This window comes from Lipophrys pholis, assembly GCF_963383615.2.
Source record: "Lipophrys pholis genome assembly, chromosome: 8".
Classification (NCBI taxonomy): domain Eukaryota; kingdom Metazoa; phylum Chordata; class Actinopteri; order Blenniiformes; family Blenniidae; genus Lipophrys; species Lipophrys pholis.
The window spans coordinates 2,974,282-2,992,336 of NC_137630.1; the positions used below are offsets into that span (position 1 = coordinate 2,974,282).

General features: G+C 42.1%; 1 protein-coding gene across 1 annotated transcript in view; it reads right to left on the reverse strand.

Moving 5' to 3' along the window:
* The window catches only part of LOC308112720 (rho guanine nucleotide exchange factor 10-like protein), a 34,107-nt gene extending 16,398 nt beyond the window's left edge, over window positions 1–17,709 (reverse strand). Inside the window, exons 1-14 of the mRNA XM_080468451.1 lie at window positions 17,461–17,709; window positions 13,503–13,611; window positions 10,097–10,200; window positions 9,733–9,810; window positions 8,881–9,060; window positions 5,839–5,955; window positions 4,384–4,476; window positions 3,116–3,286; window positions 2,790–2,935; window positions 2,135–2,277; window positions 1,087–1,196; window positions 886–1,013; window positions 711–811; window positions 402–523 (exon numbers count right to left, since the gene is read on the reverse strand). Of these exons, the coding sequence (XP_080324577.1) occupies window positions 402–523; window positions 711–811; window positions 886–1,013; window positions 1,087–1,196; window positions 2,135–2,277; window positions 2,790–2,935; window positions 3,116–3,286; window positions 4,384–4,476; window positions 5,839–5,955; window positions 8,881–9,060; window positions 9,733–9,810; window positions 10,097–10,200; window positions 13,503–13,599 (1,590 nt within the window). The 5' untranslated portion in view covers window positions 13,600–13,611; window positions 17,461–17,709. The remainder of the gene's footprint in view (window positions 1–401; window positions 524–710; window positions 812–885; window positions 1,014–1,086; window positions 1,197–2,134; window positions 2,278–2,789; window positions 2,936–3,115; window positions 3,287–4,383; window positions 4,477–5,838; window positions 5,956–8,880; window positions 9,061–9,732; window positions 9,811–10,096; window positions 10,201–13,502; window positions 13,612–17,460) is intronic.
* Between the last annotated feature and the right edge of the window lie 346 nt (window positions 17,710–18,055).

Consider the following 18,055-nt stretch of genomic DNA (forward strand, 5'->3'; position numbering starts at 1 on the left):
ATAATCAAAAGTTTAAACCATCAAAGTGAGTTTCAAATGGAGTTGTATGTTTTTCCATTTTCATTTATTCTTTTTTTATCTGACAATTTATTTTTTAAAAATCATCATAACATCAAACAGAACTAAACAGAACTCACATAAAAGCCCATCATCTTCACTAAAATCAGTTCTCATCCACTTGGGACCCGTTCACACGACAACGTCCCAAGTGACTTATTCGGGAACGTCAAAGAAAAGTGACACCTTGGGAGCCGGTATGAAAAAGGGACAGTTGCAGCGACTCCGAGCATCATTGTCGTGTAAACGGACATTCAAAACGAGAGGAAAGCTTTGCGGTTACACTTGTTATCGGTGTGGTTTAAACTGGGCCTGAAACAGCCAGGAGCATCTCGTCTTCTCACCTTCATCTCATGTGTTGTGCAGGAGAAAACAGGAAGTTTGCAGATCAACATTGGACAACTCAGAGGAGCTTTTGTCTTCTTTTCTTCTTCAGCACACTCCCATCCCAAGTTGTTTTCTTTCCCTGGACAAACCATACAGGGAAGGTTTATGCACAAACTGTCTCACAGTGTAGTTTGGAACTCGGAGGTTCTCTCGATGAAGCATAAGGGTAGATGAGATATGAGTATTTCTGTCAAGGCCTCAGGAAGTTTCAGTTTGTTGGCCTGTGGGTTTGTTCATTCAGTCTACGTTCAAACTGACAAACTTACTCTGAGCTATCTTGGCCAGGTGAAGCCAGTTGACCCAGTGAATCTTACTGAGGGGGCTGGGCGTGTTGAAGACCACCATGACGCTCGCTGGATGACCCGACCTGAAAAGTCAAATGAGTGAATGTCCAGGTCACTGATGCGCTACAGGAAGCTGAACTTCTGTAGCAATCCTCACCTATCAGGCTTTCCAGGAACAGACAGACTCAGCCGGCACTTGTTGGCGTTCTGGATCTCCTCCTCCTTGAGACGGATCAGCCTCTGGAGTGCCCGACACCAGTCTTGAGACACCGTGCTGTTTAGATTCTGTACTTAGACAAACCAGGAAAAATGCATGTTTTCTCTGTTGGTTTTTAAAGATAATTTTAATCATTGTTACCTGATAGATGCCGCTGAGCGTGCCCACCAGGACGGAGACCTCCTCCACCACGGCCAGGTCGTGTTGCAGCTCCTCCAGCTCCTCAAACAGTCTAGGAGGACCCAGGAAACCTTCACAGCACATCACAATGACCTTCAGGGCACCAATTCATCTATGACTAACAACAAAAGGAACTTTATATTTTATACATATATTAGGGACGCACCCACATATACCGATTCCAGTATCGGGTATCGGTTTGCTGCCTAAAGCAGTGCACTGAAAAGGAGCTGCCGCTACTTAAACTGGCTTTAGCAGACAAAATACTGCCTGGGTTCAGTCTGTTCCACCGAGCGCAACGCAAAGTTTTATTGGACTTTTCTTAAATGTTAGATCTCAGTTCATGACAAAGTGTTAACCCTTCCTGCACCGGTCTCCAGGCTGTGATCGAAAGACGCAGCAGAGACCAACTTCAACTCCTGGGCCGAGACTGTCCTCAGCTTCACAGCCGGAGGACAGCAGGACATGGGAGGAACACTTGTTGTATTTATTTGCCAGTTACTTTTATGTACAGCTTCTTGCTAGACCTGCTCCACATTAAATGCTCGCTCCCTCATGAACACTGTTCAAGCGAGCAGCGAACCCAACCATTGTTAAAGGAGAAAGGAACATAAAGTCAAAAAAACCAACCAGATAAAACATGCTAATGCCTTAAAACAAGCTCAGATCACAGTGACCATGCTACAAACATGAGCAGAGGTGATGTACGATGAGTGAAATACCACCACAAGCTATGACATGACTACTGTTTATTGCAAAGTAAACCTTTAAGATTACTTTATTATAGATTCTTATGATAAGAGAAGAACTCAGTAGTCCTGGGAGAGAGAACAGGGTCATAACACGGAGGTATGAGAAACTGAAAATCTATCATCAGATAATATTTTGGAATTTTTTGGAATCACTTGTGGTTGTTGCTATTGCACATAATACAATCAGGCCCTGAGTTAAAACCCTCCAGCTCTTTAAATGCCTGATAGTGATGCTGCGTGTTAAGCTGTGGATGTACCAGTGGAGCTGGAGCTGTGTTTCCTGCCCTGGACCGCCCGGTCTTGACCCACTTCCACCACCTGGGTCTGCAGCAGGGGGACGCACCACTTCACCGTGTACTTCGGGCTGACAGGAACCAGGCTGTTGACGTCAGGCAGACCCCTGATGGACAGATGCATGATCGATATCTGAGAGTCAACCTGAGGATCTCTTCAGAGATGTCAAACATCCAGGTTCAATGTTTTTAACCACTGCTTAAACAAAGCATAGAGGAATAATAATAATAAATAATGAATACATATTGAGCAGGGTAGATTCTAGAATATTTCGCCACAATGTTCATGTCTTTTTCAAAAAAGCAATATGAATAAAAAGGCATTTGATCGATCATATAAAAAATGTGTGGATTGGATTTAGGAGTTCTTTTTATTCTGTACTTATGTCAACATTTCTAATGTTTGTGCAGTAATATAAAATATCAATGCGGCATGAAATCTGCATTTATATTTTAAAATATCAGGAAAAAACAACGCTAAAATATTCATGTTTGTATTTCCTTTGAGGTCTGAGAAGTATTTCTGCAACGCTCCAATAAGGACTAATGTGGCCTGCATTGACAAAGGATCAGAACAGAATCAGAGGCTGTAGCAGAACGAGCAGAGAAACGGTCTCACCTTGAGTTCACATTGACACAGATCAGCTTGTCGTTAAGGAGGAAGACTTTTCGCTCCTTCGACTTGAGAACTCGACCTTTTTCACCATAAACAATCTCAGTCAAGAGTTCGCAGTAAATCAGCTGCTTGTGCTCCGAGTTCAGCAGCTGGAAGCAGAAACACGCCACTAAATATCTACTGTGAGTAGAACTGATCAGAGTTTTTACAGGCACAGAAAAGTACACATCAAGACCCCTGGAAGTTTCTGTAATGGTTTCAATTAGCCGCACATGTCAAAACATCAGTGTGTTTAAACCTGCAGGCCTCGTTAAAGGTTCCTTGAATACCTTGTTGCAGGTGCGGTCTCCTCCACTGAGTGCTAACTGCTGGATCTCTGCCTCCTGGTCGGCCAGACGCTTCAGCTCATTCAGCTTCTCGGCCAGAGTCTCCAGCTCGGTGAGAGCCAGCTGTAACGGCAGCCGGTCGCTGTGGGACCTCGGAGTGTTCTTCAACATGTCCTGAGGCGACGCCACAAAGGACGTTAACTCACAGGAAACAAATCCTGACACAGCCGGACATCCACACCGGACGAAAACATGTAGCATTCACACCAACTGGAAGATTTACAGGAGCGTGTCCCGCTGAGCCTGAAAATGTGACGTTTCATCTCGGTGATGAGTCTCACTACAACAGATTGAATATTTAATGAAATCATTCAGCTCGCAGTGGTGAACTGTTGTCAATGGGATTTGAACCTGGTAACTTCCAGGCCACCACAACTCTGGTTTTATCAGTTGTAAATTCCTTTTTAATGAGTTAAAATCTATTTATTTTTATAATACTTTTAAATCAAAGTTCTGTTTCAGCATCTCTGTAACTTCCACCAGTCACTCATTAAATATGTGAACGCTTCAACACTGAGGTTGGTAAAGACTCTTTCTTACTCATACTTTTTGATTTTAACAGTCAACCATAAAAACAAAACCATAAAAGAAAAAAACATTCATATTTAAATAAAATCATTTGACAAGTGCAAAACTGGTCAAAATGACTTTATATCTATTAAACACTGTTAAACAAATGTTTTAATCCACAAAATAATTTGTTGCATCACTGTTAACTTATAATAGCTGAAGGTTTCTAATGTTCTATACTTACAATTACAACAATCACAGTTTAAAACAGAACAATTATCAGAATTAATTAAAGGCAAACCAGAAGGTGTTTTTTTCACATTTTTTTTCAGTTGGTCATTAATTTGTTCAGAAACGTCCCCTGCCCCCCGTGCTGTCCAATATTTGAGTGATTGTGTAGTAACAGTAAGTGCTGAACTGTTTAACAAAGCATATCTAAAAAAAGCTGCAGCAAAAACAGAACGAAACAAACTACTTCTTCACTTCCTCCTTTAGTGAAGCAAAACAAAGTCAAAGGCAACAGTTCAGCGCTGATTGACACAGAGCGTTTCACTGGAGCATTTAGTTTCACTTCACTTGTGCAGTCTCAGTTTCATCAGACATGAAAAATGACTAATTACTCCCTCTTTGTAAAAATACCCACATGGTACTGATATGAGCTGACTTTCCGGTGCGTGGAGGATTTAGCATCAGTGGCTCACCTGCAGCAGCAGAATAAACTGAGGGAAGCGTTGGATGGGTTTGACCATCAGGCCGTACAGAGTGATCCTGTCAGGACTCGACGCCTGCTTCTTCTGAAATCACAGACAAAGCTGCTGCTTTAACATCTGGACGATTTACTGCATCTTGCCACAGATGGCACACATTGGTGAAAGACAAACCACAGGGTCCTGAAGACCTGCCCCCCCAGGGTCTGAAGACATGCCCCCCCAGGGTCCTAAAGACATGCCCCCCCCAAGGGTCCTAAAGACCTCCGCCCCCCAGCTCTATGAAGTCCTTTAGCAAGTCTTCAAAATGATCTTGAGTCTCCAGAAGGTCCAGTACAGGACGACTCTGGACCACTTTGTCACTTGGTGTCAGCAGAACCATTTGCAGCTCAATGTGACAAAGACCAATGAGCTGGGGGTAGACCTACGGAGGAACCCTCAACCCTAACATCTAACCCTAACCAAAAACCCTGACCCCTAATCTTAACCCGAACCCACAACACTAACTCCGAACCCTAATCCCCAAACCTTACCCCAAACCTTAACCCCCAACAGTAACCCCTAATCCCTAATCCCAAATCTGAATCCTAACCCCTAACCCTAACCAGAACCCCTAACTCTAATCCTCTCCATCCGGGGGACCAGTGTGGACATTGTAGAGAACTATGCATATTGACAAAAAACTGGACTGGGTGAGGAACACTGAAGGGCTTTATAAGAAGGGCTAAAGTCACTTCTACTAAATGAGAAGACTGAGGTCGTTCAACATCAGCCGCTTATGCTGAAGGTCTTCTATGAGTCTGTGGTGGCGAGCGCTGTCCTCTCTGTTATTGTATGCTGGGGCAGCAGGTTGATGAGGGAGACACCAACAGGTTTAACAAACTCATCAGAAAGGCCAATGACGTGGTGGAGGTGGAGATGGACTCTGAACAGATAGTCTCAGAGAGGAGGATCCGGTCCAAACTGAGGTTCATCCTGAACAATGATTCTCACCCTCCATGATGTCCTGGTCAGCAGCAGCAGCACCTCCAGCAACAGACTCGTTCTACCAACGTGCCGTAGAGCCACAGGAGAGCCTGCATTGCTGCGGCAATGAGACTCTAGAACTCCTCCTTGTAAACAATGTGTGTTGTGTTGTTAGGGCCACTCTGCTTTGCTTCACCAGTCACCGCTGAGCTTAACCCTGTATATAGTAACATTTGATTTAATATACTGATTCATCTTTATTCTTCATTGTTGATGAATTCAACGTCTATTCTAGTCATTCTGTGTGGAGCTATGTTACAAGAATTTCCTCTAGGGAATAATAAAGTATTTCTGGTTCTGAAAGCGCAGTGAGTCAAAATACTGCATGACCAAGATGTTTGTTTTATCATTTAAAAGCTTTGAGTGAAACCAGATGAGTACAGCCACAAACAATGACAGGGTTTTACATGAACTTTTGAGCACCTTGAGGAAGTCCAGGAAAGCAGGTTTGCAGATGCAGGCCTTCTTGATGAGACCCATGGCATTGGTGAAGTTATTAATGTAATCACTGTACACGTTCAGTACCATGGACTTGGAAAACTGCAAACAAAAAGGGACATCATTACTTTTACTTTTGAAAAACCATTATTGAAAAGTTTTGTCTGAAAAAAACTTCAAATGACTCAAATCATGAAATGAGATTTCAATGTTTTACTTAGCGTTCTCACACTAATGATGTTTGCTATTTCTCTCTGAACAACATAGTAAATACTTTCAGAGTTTGGGGGTTGCAGTGACTCATTGAGTGAATGGAAAAGAGGAGTAACTTCATGCTGAGCTGAGATTTATCAGACACACTTAACTTGTCTCACTGTCTGCAGTGTTTAGTAAATCTTGTTCATGTTTCTGGTTGTTGTGAAGTAGAAACTTTGAGTGCACAGCTTTAAAAAGAGTCTTATTCCTACTAACTTTGTATACAAAGACAAGCAGGGCTGTGAGAGGATGAAGAATCCAGATAACACAGCCACACGAGGGAGAAACGTAAGTTTTCTTGAGCTCTCAGCGTCAATAAGCTCCATGCAGTGCTTGTTAGGACACATTGACACAAAGCCTCCTCCGATGTCCGTGGAGCTGCTCAGACTGACATCCTGCAACAGTGAAATTAAAGTGAGGAAGAGACAGGAAAAGCCAAGTGGCCTGGTTTATTAAGACCCTGTATTTAGTGTGCTTAATTGCATGCAGAAAGAATGATATTATCAAGAGTGTTTAAGTTTCTGTCGCGCATGAGGGCTGGAAACAGCTGAGTTAGCGTAGTGACAATCCTGACTCTCAACAAGCCTGCAATATTAAAATTTCTCATCTGTCGCAAATCATCCCATTATTGTTTACATACACCACTTTGTGCACACTGGTTGTTTTGTTGACTGGGTTTATTGAAATGTGGGCGCGACACAGCCTCACGTTTTTTTTTTCGACGAGGTGCTCCTCTCAGTGACAGGAGAGGAGGAGATCCAGCTCCCGCTGGACACTGTTGTTGCAGATACACAAGGTCAGAGAACAGATTAGTGGCCCAGGAAATGCACCATTTGCCGAGAGACTCGATTTAGGATGGGTCATCATCGGAGATGTATGCCTTGGAGGGGCTCACAGACCGATGCAGGTGAACGCCTATAAAACCTCCATTCTAGAAAGTGGTCGTACAAGTCATCTCGAACCATGCAACAACCAGATCAAAATTACAGAAGTGTTCAATCAGGCCCCTAAGCATCAGCATCTAAATCTGTCCTCCTCATCCAACTTAGCGGCACTCACTCCAGACAGCCTGTGTGAAAACCTCTTTGCAAAAACTCCCAAAGACCACAACTTGAGCCACCCATTGAAGATATGGAGTTTCTTCGCATAATGGAGGTTGAATGCCACCAGAACAGCTCCAAAAACTGGGTAGCAGCTTTACTTTTTCGAGTACCAAGACAACGGCTGCCAAACAACAGGAAGCAAGTGCACAACCGTCTTGTTTCACTCATCGCACATTAGGAAAACGACCACTCATGAAGACATACTTCTTGGAGTTCATGGCAAAGATGTTTGACAGAAGACATGCAGAGGTTGCCCCACCACTGAAACCTGAACAAGAGTGCTGGTACCTGCGATTGTTAGGGGTGTATCATCCCAAAAAAACCAATAAGATCTGTGTGATTTTTGACAGCAGTGCCTCTTACGACGGAGTGTCACTCAATGATGGTCTCCTCACGGGCCCTGATCTCAATAACAGCCTCCTCGGGATCCCCCCTGCAGTGTGTGCTGCATGTTTTCGCAGAGTGGAAAAAACTGTGGTTAAGGTTACATCACCAGACCACGGGCCTCATGTTTGACCCCCCTTAAATGAGACAGAAAAGGCCTGATGGAGTCAAATGCTTCATGCCTTCATTGAAGATGCGTTGTTGCACAAAAAGGGGGTGTTAACATTTCCCTGTTTGATCCAGAGTTCTCTTCAGGGAGTTTTCTGGAAAAAATGTTTTGTTTGGGCGTCTTGAACGCTGCCGCAAACTCTGAACCGGATCTAACACGTGATCTCTGGTCCCCTTGAAAATGTGAGTCTCACTTCTCCAGCAAACGGTCTTTCCAGCGGGCGGAGTGAGAGGATAGAGTGAGACGAAGTGATGTAGAGCACAATGCATTCTGGGTAGTAAACAAACAAAGCTAACCGCACAAATCAGAAGAAGCAGACGCACAAAGAAAAAGTGGGAAAATATCTCGCAGGAAGTCGTGGAGTAGAGAGGAAGAAGTAGGGAGGAAGACTCTCATTGATATCTGGTCTGAAGACTATGTATCGTGGTTATTTGTGGCTACCAATTAGCCACAAGCTAACTAGCCTAACTACCACGGGCTAAAGCAGCGGGACTTCCGCTTTCGGTCTTTACTTCTTCTATGGTCAGTGTTTGTTTTGGGGGTGATAGCACCCCAAACCAGCAGCTGTTGTTATTGCGAGACATTTTTGAGGTGGTTTGATCCAGTCCCAAACGTGCTGTGTACCCACCTCACCCCCACCCCAAGTGACCTGAGTCCAGGACTATTTCAACGTAAAAGGCCCCTAAGGTCCCGTCCACAAAATTCTGTCCACAAAATGATGTAATACCTATGCCAGGCTCTTTGGTGGTGCTGGAACTCAAAAGAAATGCAGAAGAAGACACAGAGAACACAAAAATGGAGAAGACATGGAGAATACTCTTGCTCCTCTTCATATCCATCACTTTTCTGCAATTGTGGCTCTTTGCCATCCACACCTTGAAGCCGAGTCGTTTTGAAATGTCCCCATTCTAGCCCTTTTCAAAAAAAATAACCAAAAAACATTTTCGGGCTGCTAAAACGATGCACCATATGGATGATCAGACAAAAGCGATATGTTTGCATGGAACAGTGTTCTAGTGAGGGCAGGCCCTATAAGAGCTGCAAAAACATCATGACTGGAGGGTGTAGGGAAGAACAGCAGAAATTTCAAAAGCAAGTACTGATGGAGTCACTGACCGAGGCTACAAACAGGTCGCCGATCTTCTCATTGCGATCCCATTCGGCCACGCGGGATCCCAGCGCGATCTGGAACATGGAGTGACACTGGTAGATCTCCTGCAGGCGGTAAAAGATCTGACACACCTTCTTTGGGTTCAAGATCGATCGAGGAGGCTCAAGTAGAGGTCTCTGGTACTCCTGACAGACAAAGAGGATTGATTAGGGGTTCTTTCAGCTTCTTTATCTTGTTATGGCTGGGTCATGTCATGAAATTGATGTTAAAAGTTATACTTGGATAATAAATATCTTATCAAATACAGCTGCGTGGAAACAGAGAGAATGATTTTTCTTTATTTCCAGACCAACTGTGATGACCCTTGCTGTTATATTTAAGTCCAACATTGTTCATGCGTGTTCTACATGTATCAGAGGCCTTAGGACTCAAAGTCATTCTAATGAATGATTCCATGTACCTTGTACATCATAGTTCTGCTGCTGTAAGTTCTTATTATCCAGGCTGTTCCCTGTAAAGATTCTCCATCTGACCCAAAGTGTTACAGTGAAAGTATTGACAGTAACTTCTCTGTCTTCTAAAATGACCCAACTTATGTCCTGGCCAACTATGGATAAAGGCAGCTTCCACCTGAACAGGTGATGGATTCATGGGAGGGAACCCCACAAAGAAAGACCCCCTCAGCCAATCTGGGACATCTTTGTGATGAGAGAAGAGTGCTGAGCATTGAAACCACCGTGCAGAACTAATTCTTATCCACACATAGAAAGTTCCTTTACATCAAGTCACTCTGTTGTTAGCTCTCAATGTCAGAAGTAAGCGATCCTTCCTCAAACTCTGCACACTGAAAAACTCACCTGGAGGATTCTTTGAAGAGAGTCCAGGTAATTGCGCTCGCTCTGCACAATGGAGCTGAGAATGAGACGTCTGACAACCTGAACAAGTCAGAGGAATCACAGTCAAAGCTAGACTTTATACTTTATGTCAGAAATATATCATCACACTGTTTTCAAGCATCCACCACGACATAAATCTACATATATATTTGAATTATTTTTTCTAATTGTTCAATGTCCTAATTAATAACGTTGATCAAGATGAACAAATGCAGGCACCAGTCAGTTCCAGTTGTGTGTGCTGAACCTGACTCTGAAACTCAGGATTTTCTTGAAAACTGAAGATTCAAATGAAGAAGAACTGAGAATACCTCGTAAGACATACCTGCTGATTGCTGAGGCCCTCTGGCATTGGGCAGAGCTGTGGTGGAGGATGCTTCAGCTTACAAACAGCCACATCTTCATAACCTGCATTATCTTTCCCCTCATCTGGAAAATTAAACACACCACGATTTCACTCCCCAGCCCGTTAGCATCAGAGCAGCACAGAAAGACAGCTACATCTTCACCTGCAGCTCATTTTATTTCTTACCAGCTTGACTACTAGGATTTGTTTTATACTAGAATAACCGGTCCATTAAAAATAGATTATTACATAGACTAGGTCAGCATGCTGAAGTGAGTTTCACGTAATCTCAGTGGAGGCTCGCCAATAGAGGGCGCCAGGGCGCAGCCCTCCCTGGGATCTTGAAGATTTTTTTATTTTTATAAAATATATTAATATACTGTAATTCTGGATATGAAATATGTTTATGCCAACAAACTAACAATGGGCCTTGAATTGTATTTGCTTCATCTTCTATAGATAACCCTCAATAAAAGAATTATTGATTTCTCTCTCTCTCTCCAGTAGTGTGTGTGTGTGAGCAGCAGGGGGCGATGTAGAAGCCGCCCTGAGGAGGCGGGGTTTAGGAGCGGTCTCGCCAATTACTGATCAACACTATGACTGACATGAAATTAAACCAATCAGTGTCATTTGATGTCCGAGACTTGTGGCGACTTTTAAATCGCCCAGAGCTCAGTGATTGGCTTAAAGTCCGTTCTGGTTTGTTGGCGCGTGTTTCTACGAGATGTTGAGACGAAGACAACAAGCGGCGAGTCTCTGATTATTAACTCTGTTACCTCTCTTCTAATTTACCGTTTGAAATGAGACATCTGGCTGAAAAGCTGCAGATCAAGTTCATAACTTCTCCATCATAGCTATTTTTAAATGCACACAAACAGAAATGTGTTCAGAATCTTGCAAATGTGTCCAGCGTTGCTAATGAAAATGTTCAGATATGTTCGTATTTATTAATGACTGAAAATCTAAGGGCTTAAAAAATTGCACAGTTTATTTTGCAATTCTTTTTTTGAGCATTATAAAATGCTTTAAAAGATGGATTGATGTGCTCTTCTAAAATACACCTGATATACCTTTTGTTTTTCCTAAACAGCCCCAGAAATACATTCATTTTCTAAAAGGGACTAATGAGGCTTCTGCTTGTATTTGTTTAGAAGTATGTCAATAAAAGATATTAAAAGAACTAAGTTTTAATCACTGGGGGCCTCTCAATCTAACAAAGGCCAGATTGTGTAATGTAGTTTATAAACGACGTGTATTTAAATAAAGTTAACATTGACTAAAATTAAATAATAATGAAGAGCCCCACCTAAGAAGTTTACCACAAACCGCCACTGTTTAATGTTCCAGAGCTGCTTTCTGACATGTTCTCAGCTGTGTATGAGAATATAGGCCATGTTGAAAAGAACGCACAAAGAAGATTTGTAATCAATTCTGAAATCCATGCATACATTTTCATGACTTCCACCCTTCTCTATTAAGAACCACATTACTGAGGGTCTTGACCCTGGATTAGATTCTCACCGGTTCCTGTCCAGGTTCAAAAGCTCCATAAATGACATCATAGTCTTTTCTTTTCTCTACGGCAGGGGTCTCAAACTCGCCTGCGTGAGTTATTCAGTTTGACATTGTGACATCTGTTGTTGTTAAGAGCATGAACTTAATAAGAGCAGTGGATTGTAACACAGAAGGTTCCATGTTTAATCTTTTGTGAATAGAAGCAAGTAAACTGACAACCACTTTGCAATTTCAACAAGCGAAGTAACAGATCAGCTCAACCAGTAGATCTTTTCTGTTGCACATACTACAAACTGGTTAAGCTTTGACTTTGAGACGACCCAATCAGAAAACCATGGCCGGAGGACACCCCACACAAAACCCTCTTCGGTCCTGGGTGCCCACCCACAACTAATAAACCCAACTAAACTAAATGACTTAACTAACTACATCAACAGAGGAACAAAAACACAACACAGTCATTACCAACTCTACAAACCTAATATAACTCCCATTAATTACATCTAAAACGCGACAAACAGAAACTCCCATGATGCACTGCAGCGATCGGCTCCGTGATCACGGGGTGGATCGCTGCAGTGCATCATGGGAGTTTCTGTATGTGACGTGGTTAACAATATTGTTTAGTTGTTGTACGATTTGGAAGATATGGAAGAGAATTACACAATGTTCAATAACAACAGCAGCAGCATCGCTGGTGATTTATGTGGTTGTTTTGATGTAAAGGTCAAAGATCGTTTCATTGGTCATTTGTATTGTGGCTAAAATGTCTTGATCTGTTTCATTCATTTTTAAAAGATTTAGTTACGTTTTGAAAATTAAACTGAAGTCATTATTTAATGTATAAAAGCATATCTGTCGTCAAATGCTGTGACGTGACGTCAACTTCCTTCTGGTTCCATGTTGAGAGCTTCCATAGCAACCACAAAAAATCTAGGTTCGTAGCGAAAGCTGAATGAATGTACATCAAAACAATAAAAATGTACAAATCAACAACATTAATCGTATGAATACCATGTAAGTAACATGAACATTTGTCACTGGAAAAGCTATCAAAATCAAGCTGAAGCCACAAGATATCTTATAGAGGCATTTCTATAGAAAATAGAAGGGACGTTTTACTCTTCCTGTCAGGAGTAACTCAGCAGTCACATGACCTGAAGTCTGCCCGCAGAAAAAATAAGCAGACGAATTGTGCCCATGTCACATTGTCATTTTTTTTTTTTTTTGTGAAATGACTTTTTTTCAGCAGTGGAGGTATCACACAATTGGGAGTGAGACGGCATTGGTCCATGTGTAGATAACAGAGTTTTACACTTACATGATTTCTATCTTTGTATTGCAATTCAGATTCTCACACTACAAATGGGTGTTTTATGGACATTGTACTTTATATGCTATATTTTATACCCTGGTACTGATCTGTATTGTTCCCATTCACACTTTTTGTATTTTTGCGGGCTTTTAACAAACCAGTTCAGTTTGGTTCAATCAAATAAACCTGATCCTGTGTTATGTGTCACGTCCTTAATAATGTTATGTTGCATCTTTGGAAGGGTGCTATTTTGCTTTATTTTTGTCAATGTGGCCATTGTGGTAAATGACTGTGATTAATTAAGGTTCATAACGTATTTATGTTTTGTAATGTGCTTTGTAACAGTTTTTTGTCCTTGTGCATAATAACATATGAACAAGTGTGGAGTGACTATGTGTAAATTGTTCACTGTGCTTATGGTGGACTCCGGGAAGAGGAGCTGTTGCTTAGGCTGCAGCTCATGGAGATCCAAATAAATGAAACGAGATGACAACAATAGAAACAAAGACATCCCATCCTATCGTATGAGGAATGGACTTCTGTGGAATTTTGTACCTGTGAAGACTTTTTTCTGCAGGAATGACACTCTCCGAAACATAGCTAACTTTGTCCTTTTCAAGCCGTTCTTGGTACCACTGCTTGCTGCTTTCATCAGCTGCTGCACCTGGAAAAGACAGCATGCCATGTTTACTGGTATTATTTAGAGAAAGTAAATGAAATCATATTCTCCCTCCCTCTCTCCCTCCCTCCCTCCCTCCCTCCCTCCCACATCTTCCTTCCCTATACATGGGGTCACAGTGGCAGCATCGAGAGCACTGAAGCCTCGATATCAATGAAAAACCTCGAATGACAGTCAAAAAAGAGGCATGTCCAAGCAACCTTGATTATGAGTGTCCCTGGATGGGTTAGCTCTGCACATCACAAAAAGTACCACCATCCCTTGCTGGACTCCACATACCCCTGGTGGGGTAAGGTCCGAAAAAGTTACATCCATAGAAACGTATTCCAGCCTTTGTTAAAAGGAGGAGAAATGATGCCTGATTAATTTGAAGGTCCTCCCGTTGTGTCACAGCTCTGTTGGATGTGAGTGAGCTGAAGTGATGTGCACTGCCAGCTCCCTCCGAGCCACAGCACAGTGCTCCTTCAACACACATCTCCAGGCAGCTGCAAGTCAAACAAACCCAACAACAAACCGCTAGATATTGTGTTCATGAGGTACCTTCGAACCTTTTTCATATACTAAAAACCAGGAAGCGCATCAAGACTGGAATAACAAATGTGTTGCCATGGGCTTGTTCGTTGGAAACATCTCTTGATGCATATCATCAGTGATGGTGCCTGGAGTCATTGGGTCATTGGCACCCCCACCCAGGCAATCCAACCAGGAGTGATCAGTTCCCCGCCTGCGTCTGACAAGCATTCATACACTGCTTGTCCCCCTGAAGCTCTACCAGAGGTGCCGGTTCCTCTTACATGTACCGGGGATATCCAGGAGGCTGGAGGCTTTACATATGAAATTTCCTGCAAAGCCCCTCCCTCCCCTTTCAAGGGCCAAACATATGGTACGCCATCTCCATCTACAGTACCCCACCACCAGAGAGAACGGATGGAAAACCCTTTTGTCAAACTTATTTTGACAGGTAAAGGGGGTGTGGTTAAGGCACGACTTCTGGGAGGAGTGGGGGAAAGGAAAATCTATTAGAGGGAGGGGCAGAAGTGAGGGTGAAAGTGTCCCCCCTGAAAATATATCTATTGTCATTGTTTAGCTCAGAAATTGCAATGAAATCTCAATCTCACGTCTAATGTTCTCATGATGCGATGGAACTGCAGCTCCCTGCTCTGTGATTGGCAGACGTAACCTCTGCTTATTCGATGAGAGTCACTAAGGCTGTCTCACTATGAAAGAGTATTAGGGCCACTCAAGAAAAAAAAGTTCCAGGAGGTAAAAAAAAATTCATCTTGCACTTTGAGGAAAAATATTGTAATACAATTTCAAGATTTATTTCTCCGACATGCACTTTAAAAGAAAGTCTAAATCGGCAGTGCATGTGACTGCATCTACGAAAGGCATTGCAAGCAGTTTTATGAACTGCTGAAACTATATTCAGAATTGGCTTTAACTCATAAACAGTGTAGTTGTCAGTATTAAGACTTTGAAGTGACAGTGCAGCGCAGCTCTGTCGCTCCTCACTGACTTTTTATGGAGTATTAGGGGCAGAGGCACCAATCCTGGTGGTGCCTGTAGGCTTTAGGAATGTAAAATATCTAATTCTAAATCACGGAAATCCTGTGTAAAATCAGATGTTTAGAAGCAGTGAGCAAATTTAAATAGTTATAATTATGTAATTCAGTATGATTAATTGGGCAAAAGATTAGGGATGTACCAGAGGAGACATTTACGGTTTGCATTTCCATCCATCCATCCATCTTCTATCCCGCTTATCCAGTTCAGGGTTGCAGGTGGGGTTGTAGTTCAACTTTTTTAATAATCTTGACATTGAATTTTGACTTTTTTCCCAAAGTGCAGATGATTTTGTTTTATTTTTAACCTCCTATAATTGGTTGTTTTCTTAAATGGTCCTAAGGCTCTTCCGTAGTCTCACTGATAGTGGTCAAGACTGCTCCAAGGCTGTGGGGTCTCGGTTCACGACCATACTTCTTTTTGTCACTCAGTTTGAAATGCTGTCTCTCCTTGTCTCCTAAAGATTTATTTTTCTCCGCATTAACCCATCCAATAGCATCAAAAATCTGGTGTACAGTGGTGCGCTACCACATTTAGAATGTCCACTAAGCTGATCAGGGCTGAGGGTCTTGCTAATGGCGCCACGGTGGTGACCAAGCCGCTGTGAGAGTTGAAGCTGCACAATCGTTTGTAAAAATGCTTTGGGATGGCTGTATTATATTTGATGGTGGGAGGGCACAGGGGGGAGAGGTGGGCAAAGGGTGGACTCAGCAATGGTTTCAGGGAATTTGAGTTGGGTTTTCAGGTCCACCCTAATCATTGAGTCATGAGCTGACCCATGGAGGCCTGCCTGGGCTTTTGGCCACAGCTTTGGATGTTGTCACGCGCTCATGAATTTTTTATGTTTTTATGTTATTGTCCTATTGCTGGGGGTATTTACTGTTTTTGTTTTGTGCCTGACAGGAGCTATGGGCCCTCGGTGTTTGGCAGCCAGACTCCCTGGTGGTGGTGTTTCCCTTTTCTTTGAAGTGTCACTCACATTTGGTGTGGCACGTGGTGTATTAGGTTGAGGTCTATTTTCTGCTGGCTGCCTCGGTAAGACCAACCCCCTGCTTCCTGTGTAGTTATTCCTTTTTGTTCCTCCCCAGCAATAGCAACCCACCTGTTCACTATATGTTTTTTTACATGGTTGCCCTGGTTTTAATGACTACAGCACCCCTTTTTAATTCATTTAAAATAAAGTTCACGTCTTCAGCCCTGAGTTGTGAGTGAATCTGCTTGTCCTTTCAATTTTACTAACTATCCCCTGGGGCAAAATTCCCCAGGTGGCATGGTCTGCAACCTGTTTAATAAAAACCACCCTACCGCACTGCCACAAGTGGAAATGCTAAATTTGGGCTGTTTTCACATTCACTTTAAACAAATGTAATCTATTACTCAAGGATCAGCTGTTAACACAAAATACTTTCATTAACGATTTTCAAGCAAACCTGCCCAGAGGTCATCACCAGACCTTCATGTCTGCTCGTAAAGCAGGTTTGATCACTGTGAGGACAGAAATACTTTAATTCATTTGTAATAGGTAGAATTTAGGGGAAAGAGGTCCTGCGTGAGTGAGCATGTACTAAAAAGCACGCTGCTACAGAGTCTATTGTGAACAAGAAGCAAGCTACTAAATACTAAACTTTTTATTTTATTATGTTTTGTTTTTTTAATCAAACTATTAAAGCTGTTATGATTTATGTTCACGGACTCCCAAAATTGTCAAATCCAAAGGTGATCATTCAGAAGGAGTCAAACTTCAGTGTCTTAATTATTAACCTGGAGTTTTGTTCAGGATGTAAAGCTGCTTATGAAGCAGAGTTTGTATACAAGTAAAGGTACTTTTACTTTAAATATTGCTTTGCCTTTTCATTTCATCAGTGATTCATGTCAATGCAATTGTTTTTCTATATTTTCATCCATAATCTATAAAGCTTTAGAAGGAGGACGATGATATACAAACATTACATTTCCAAATAAGTGTGTTTCTTTTGTTCCTCTTTGCCCAGATTTTCCTAACTTTGTTTGTTTATGATCAAACTCCCGTTGATGACAAATAAAGATCATCTGTGTCCAGTGAAATTCCAACCCTCCACATCATGGCTGCAGTAAATATGTGTATCTGGAGGTATACAGCAAACTCTGCCTGTCTAATTACAGTCAAACTGTAATTAAACCCAAAAAATCAAACAATAAGTGCAAGCTGCAGTCAGTTTTACTCACTACTGCTTTCTGGTTGATCTGTTCTGAGAGAGTAACGCGTAGTATTTCCAAGATGAAGACACCTACCTCACATATCTGTCAACCGCTGATAACTTTGCCTTTAAAATCCTCCCAAAGTTTCCAACACTTTTATACCCATGATGAAAGATGAGATCCTGTCCACCATCCTGACTCTGAGTTCTTAATGTCTCCACACTTGTTTCAGTCTGGACTTATGTGCTGTCATGTTGAAAACATGCATTAAAGTACAGCAGCAGGAGCCAACATGGTGACAGAAAAAGCCCACTTCCTCCTTCTCTTCACACAAGCTTTCACATTAATTTAAACTAACTGATGATTTGCAGGTTTGGACCAGAGTAGAAGTTTCATTCTTAGTCCTGAGACGGAGTGAAAGACTGACTGTGTTGTGAATTTACTTGTGACGATGAGCTTATCCTCATCTACTTCATCATGAAATGAACATAAATGTTGTGATGGGCGTGGCCTTCATTTATTCTGGTATTTGACTTCAATAAAATCCTCTTTTTGTTCAGGGTTCATTGATGTGATGGACTTTGTTTATGATTTCAATAAAATTGCACTCATATTTCATAAAGTTTGAATGAAGATCTGAATGAAGCTCTGGAATTAAATCAAAACTCAACTCAAATGTAAATAAAAA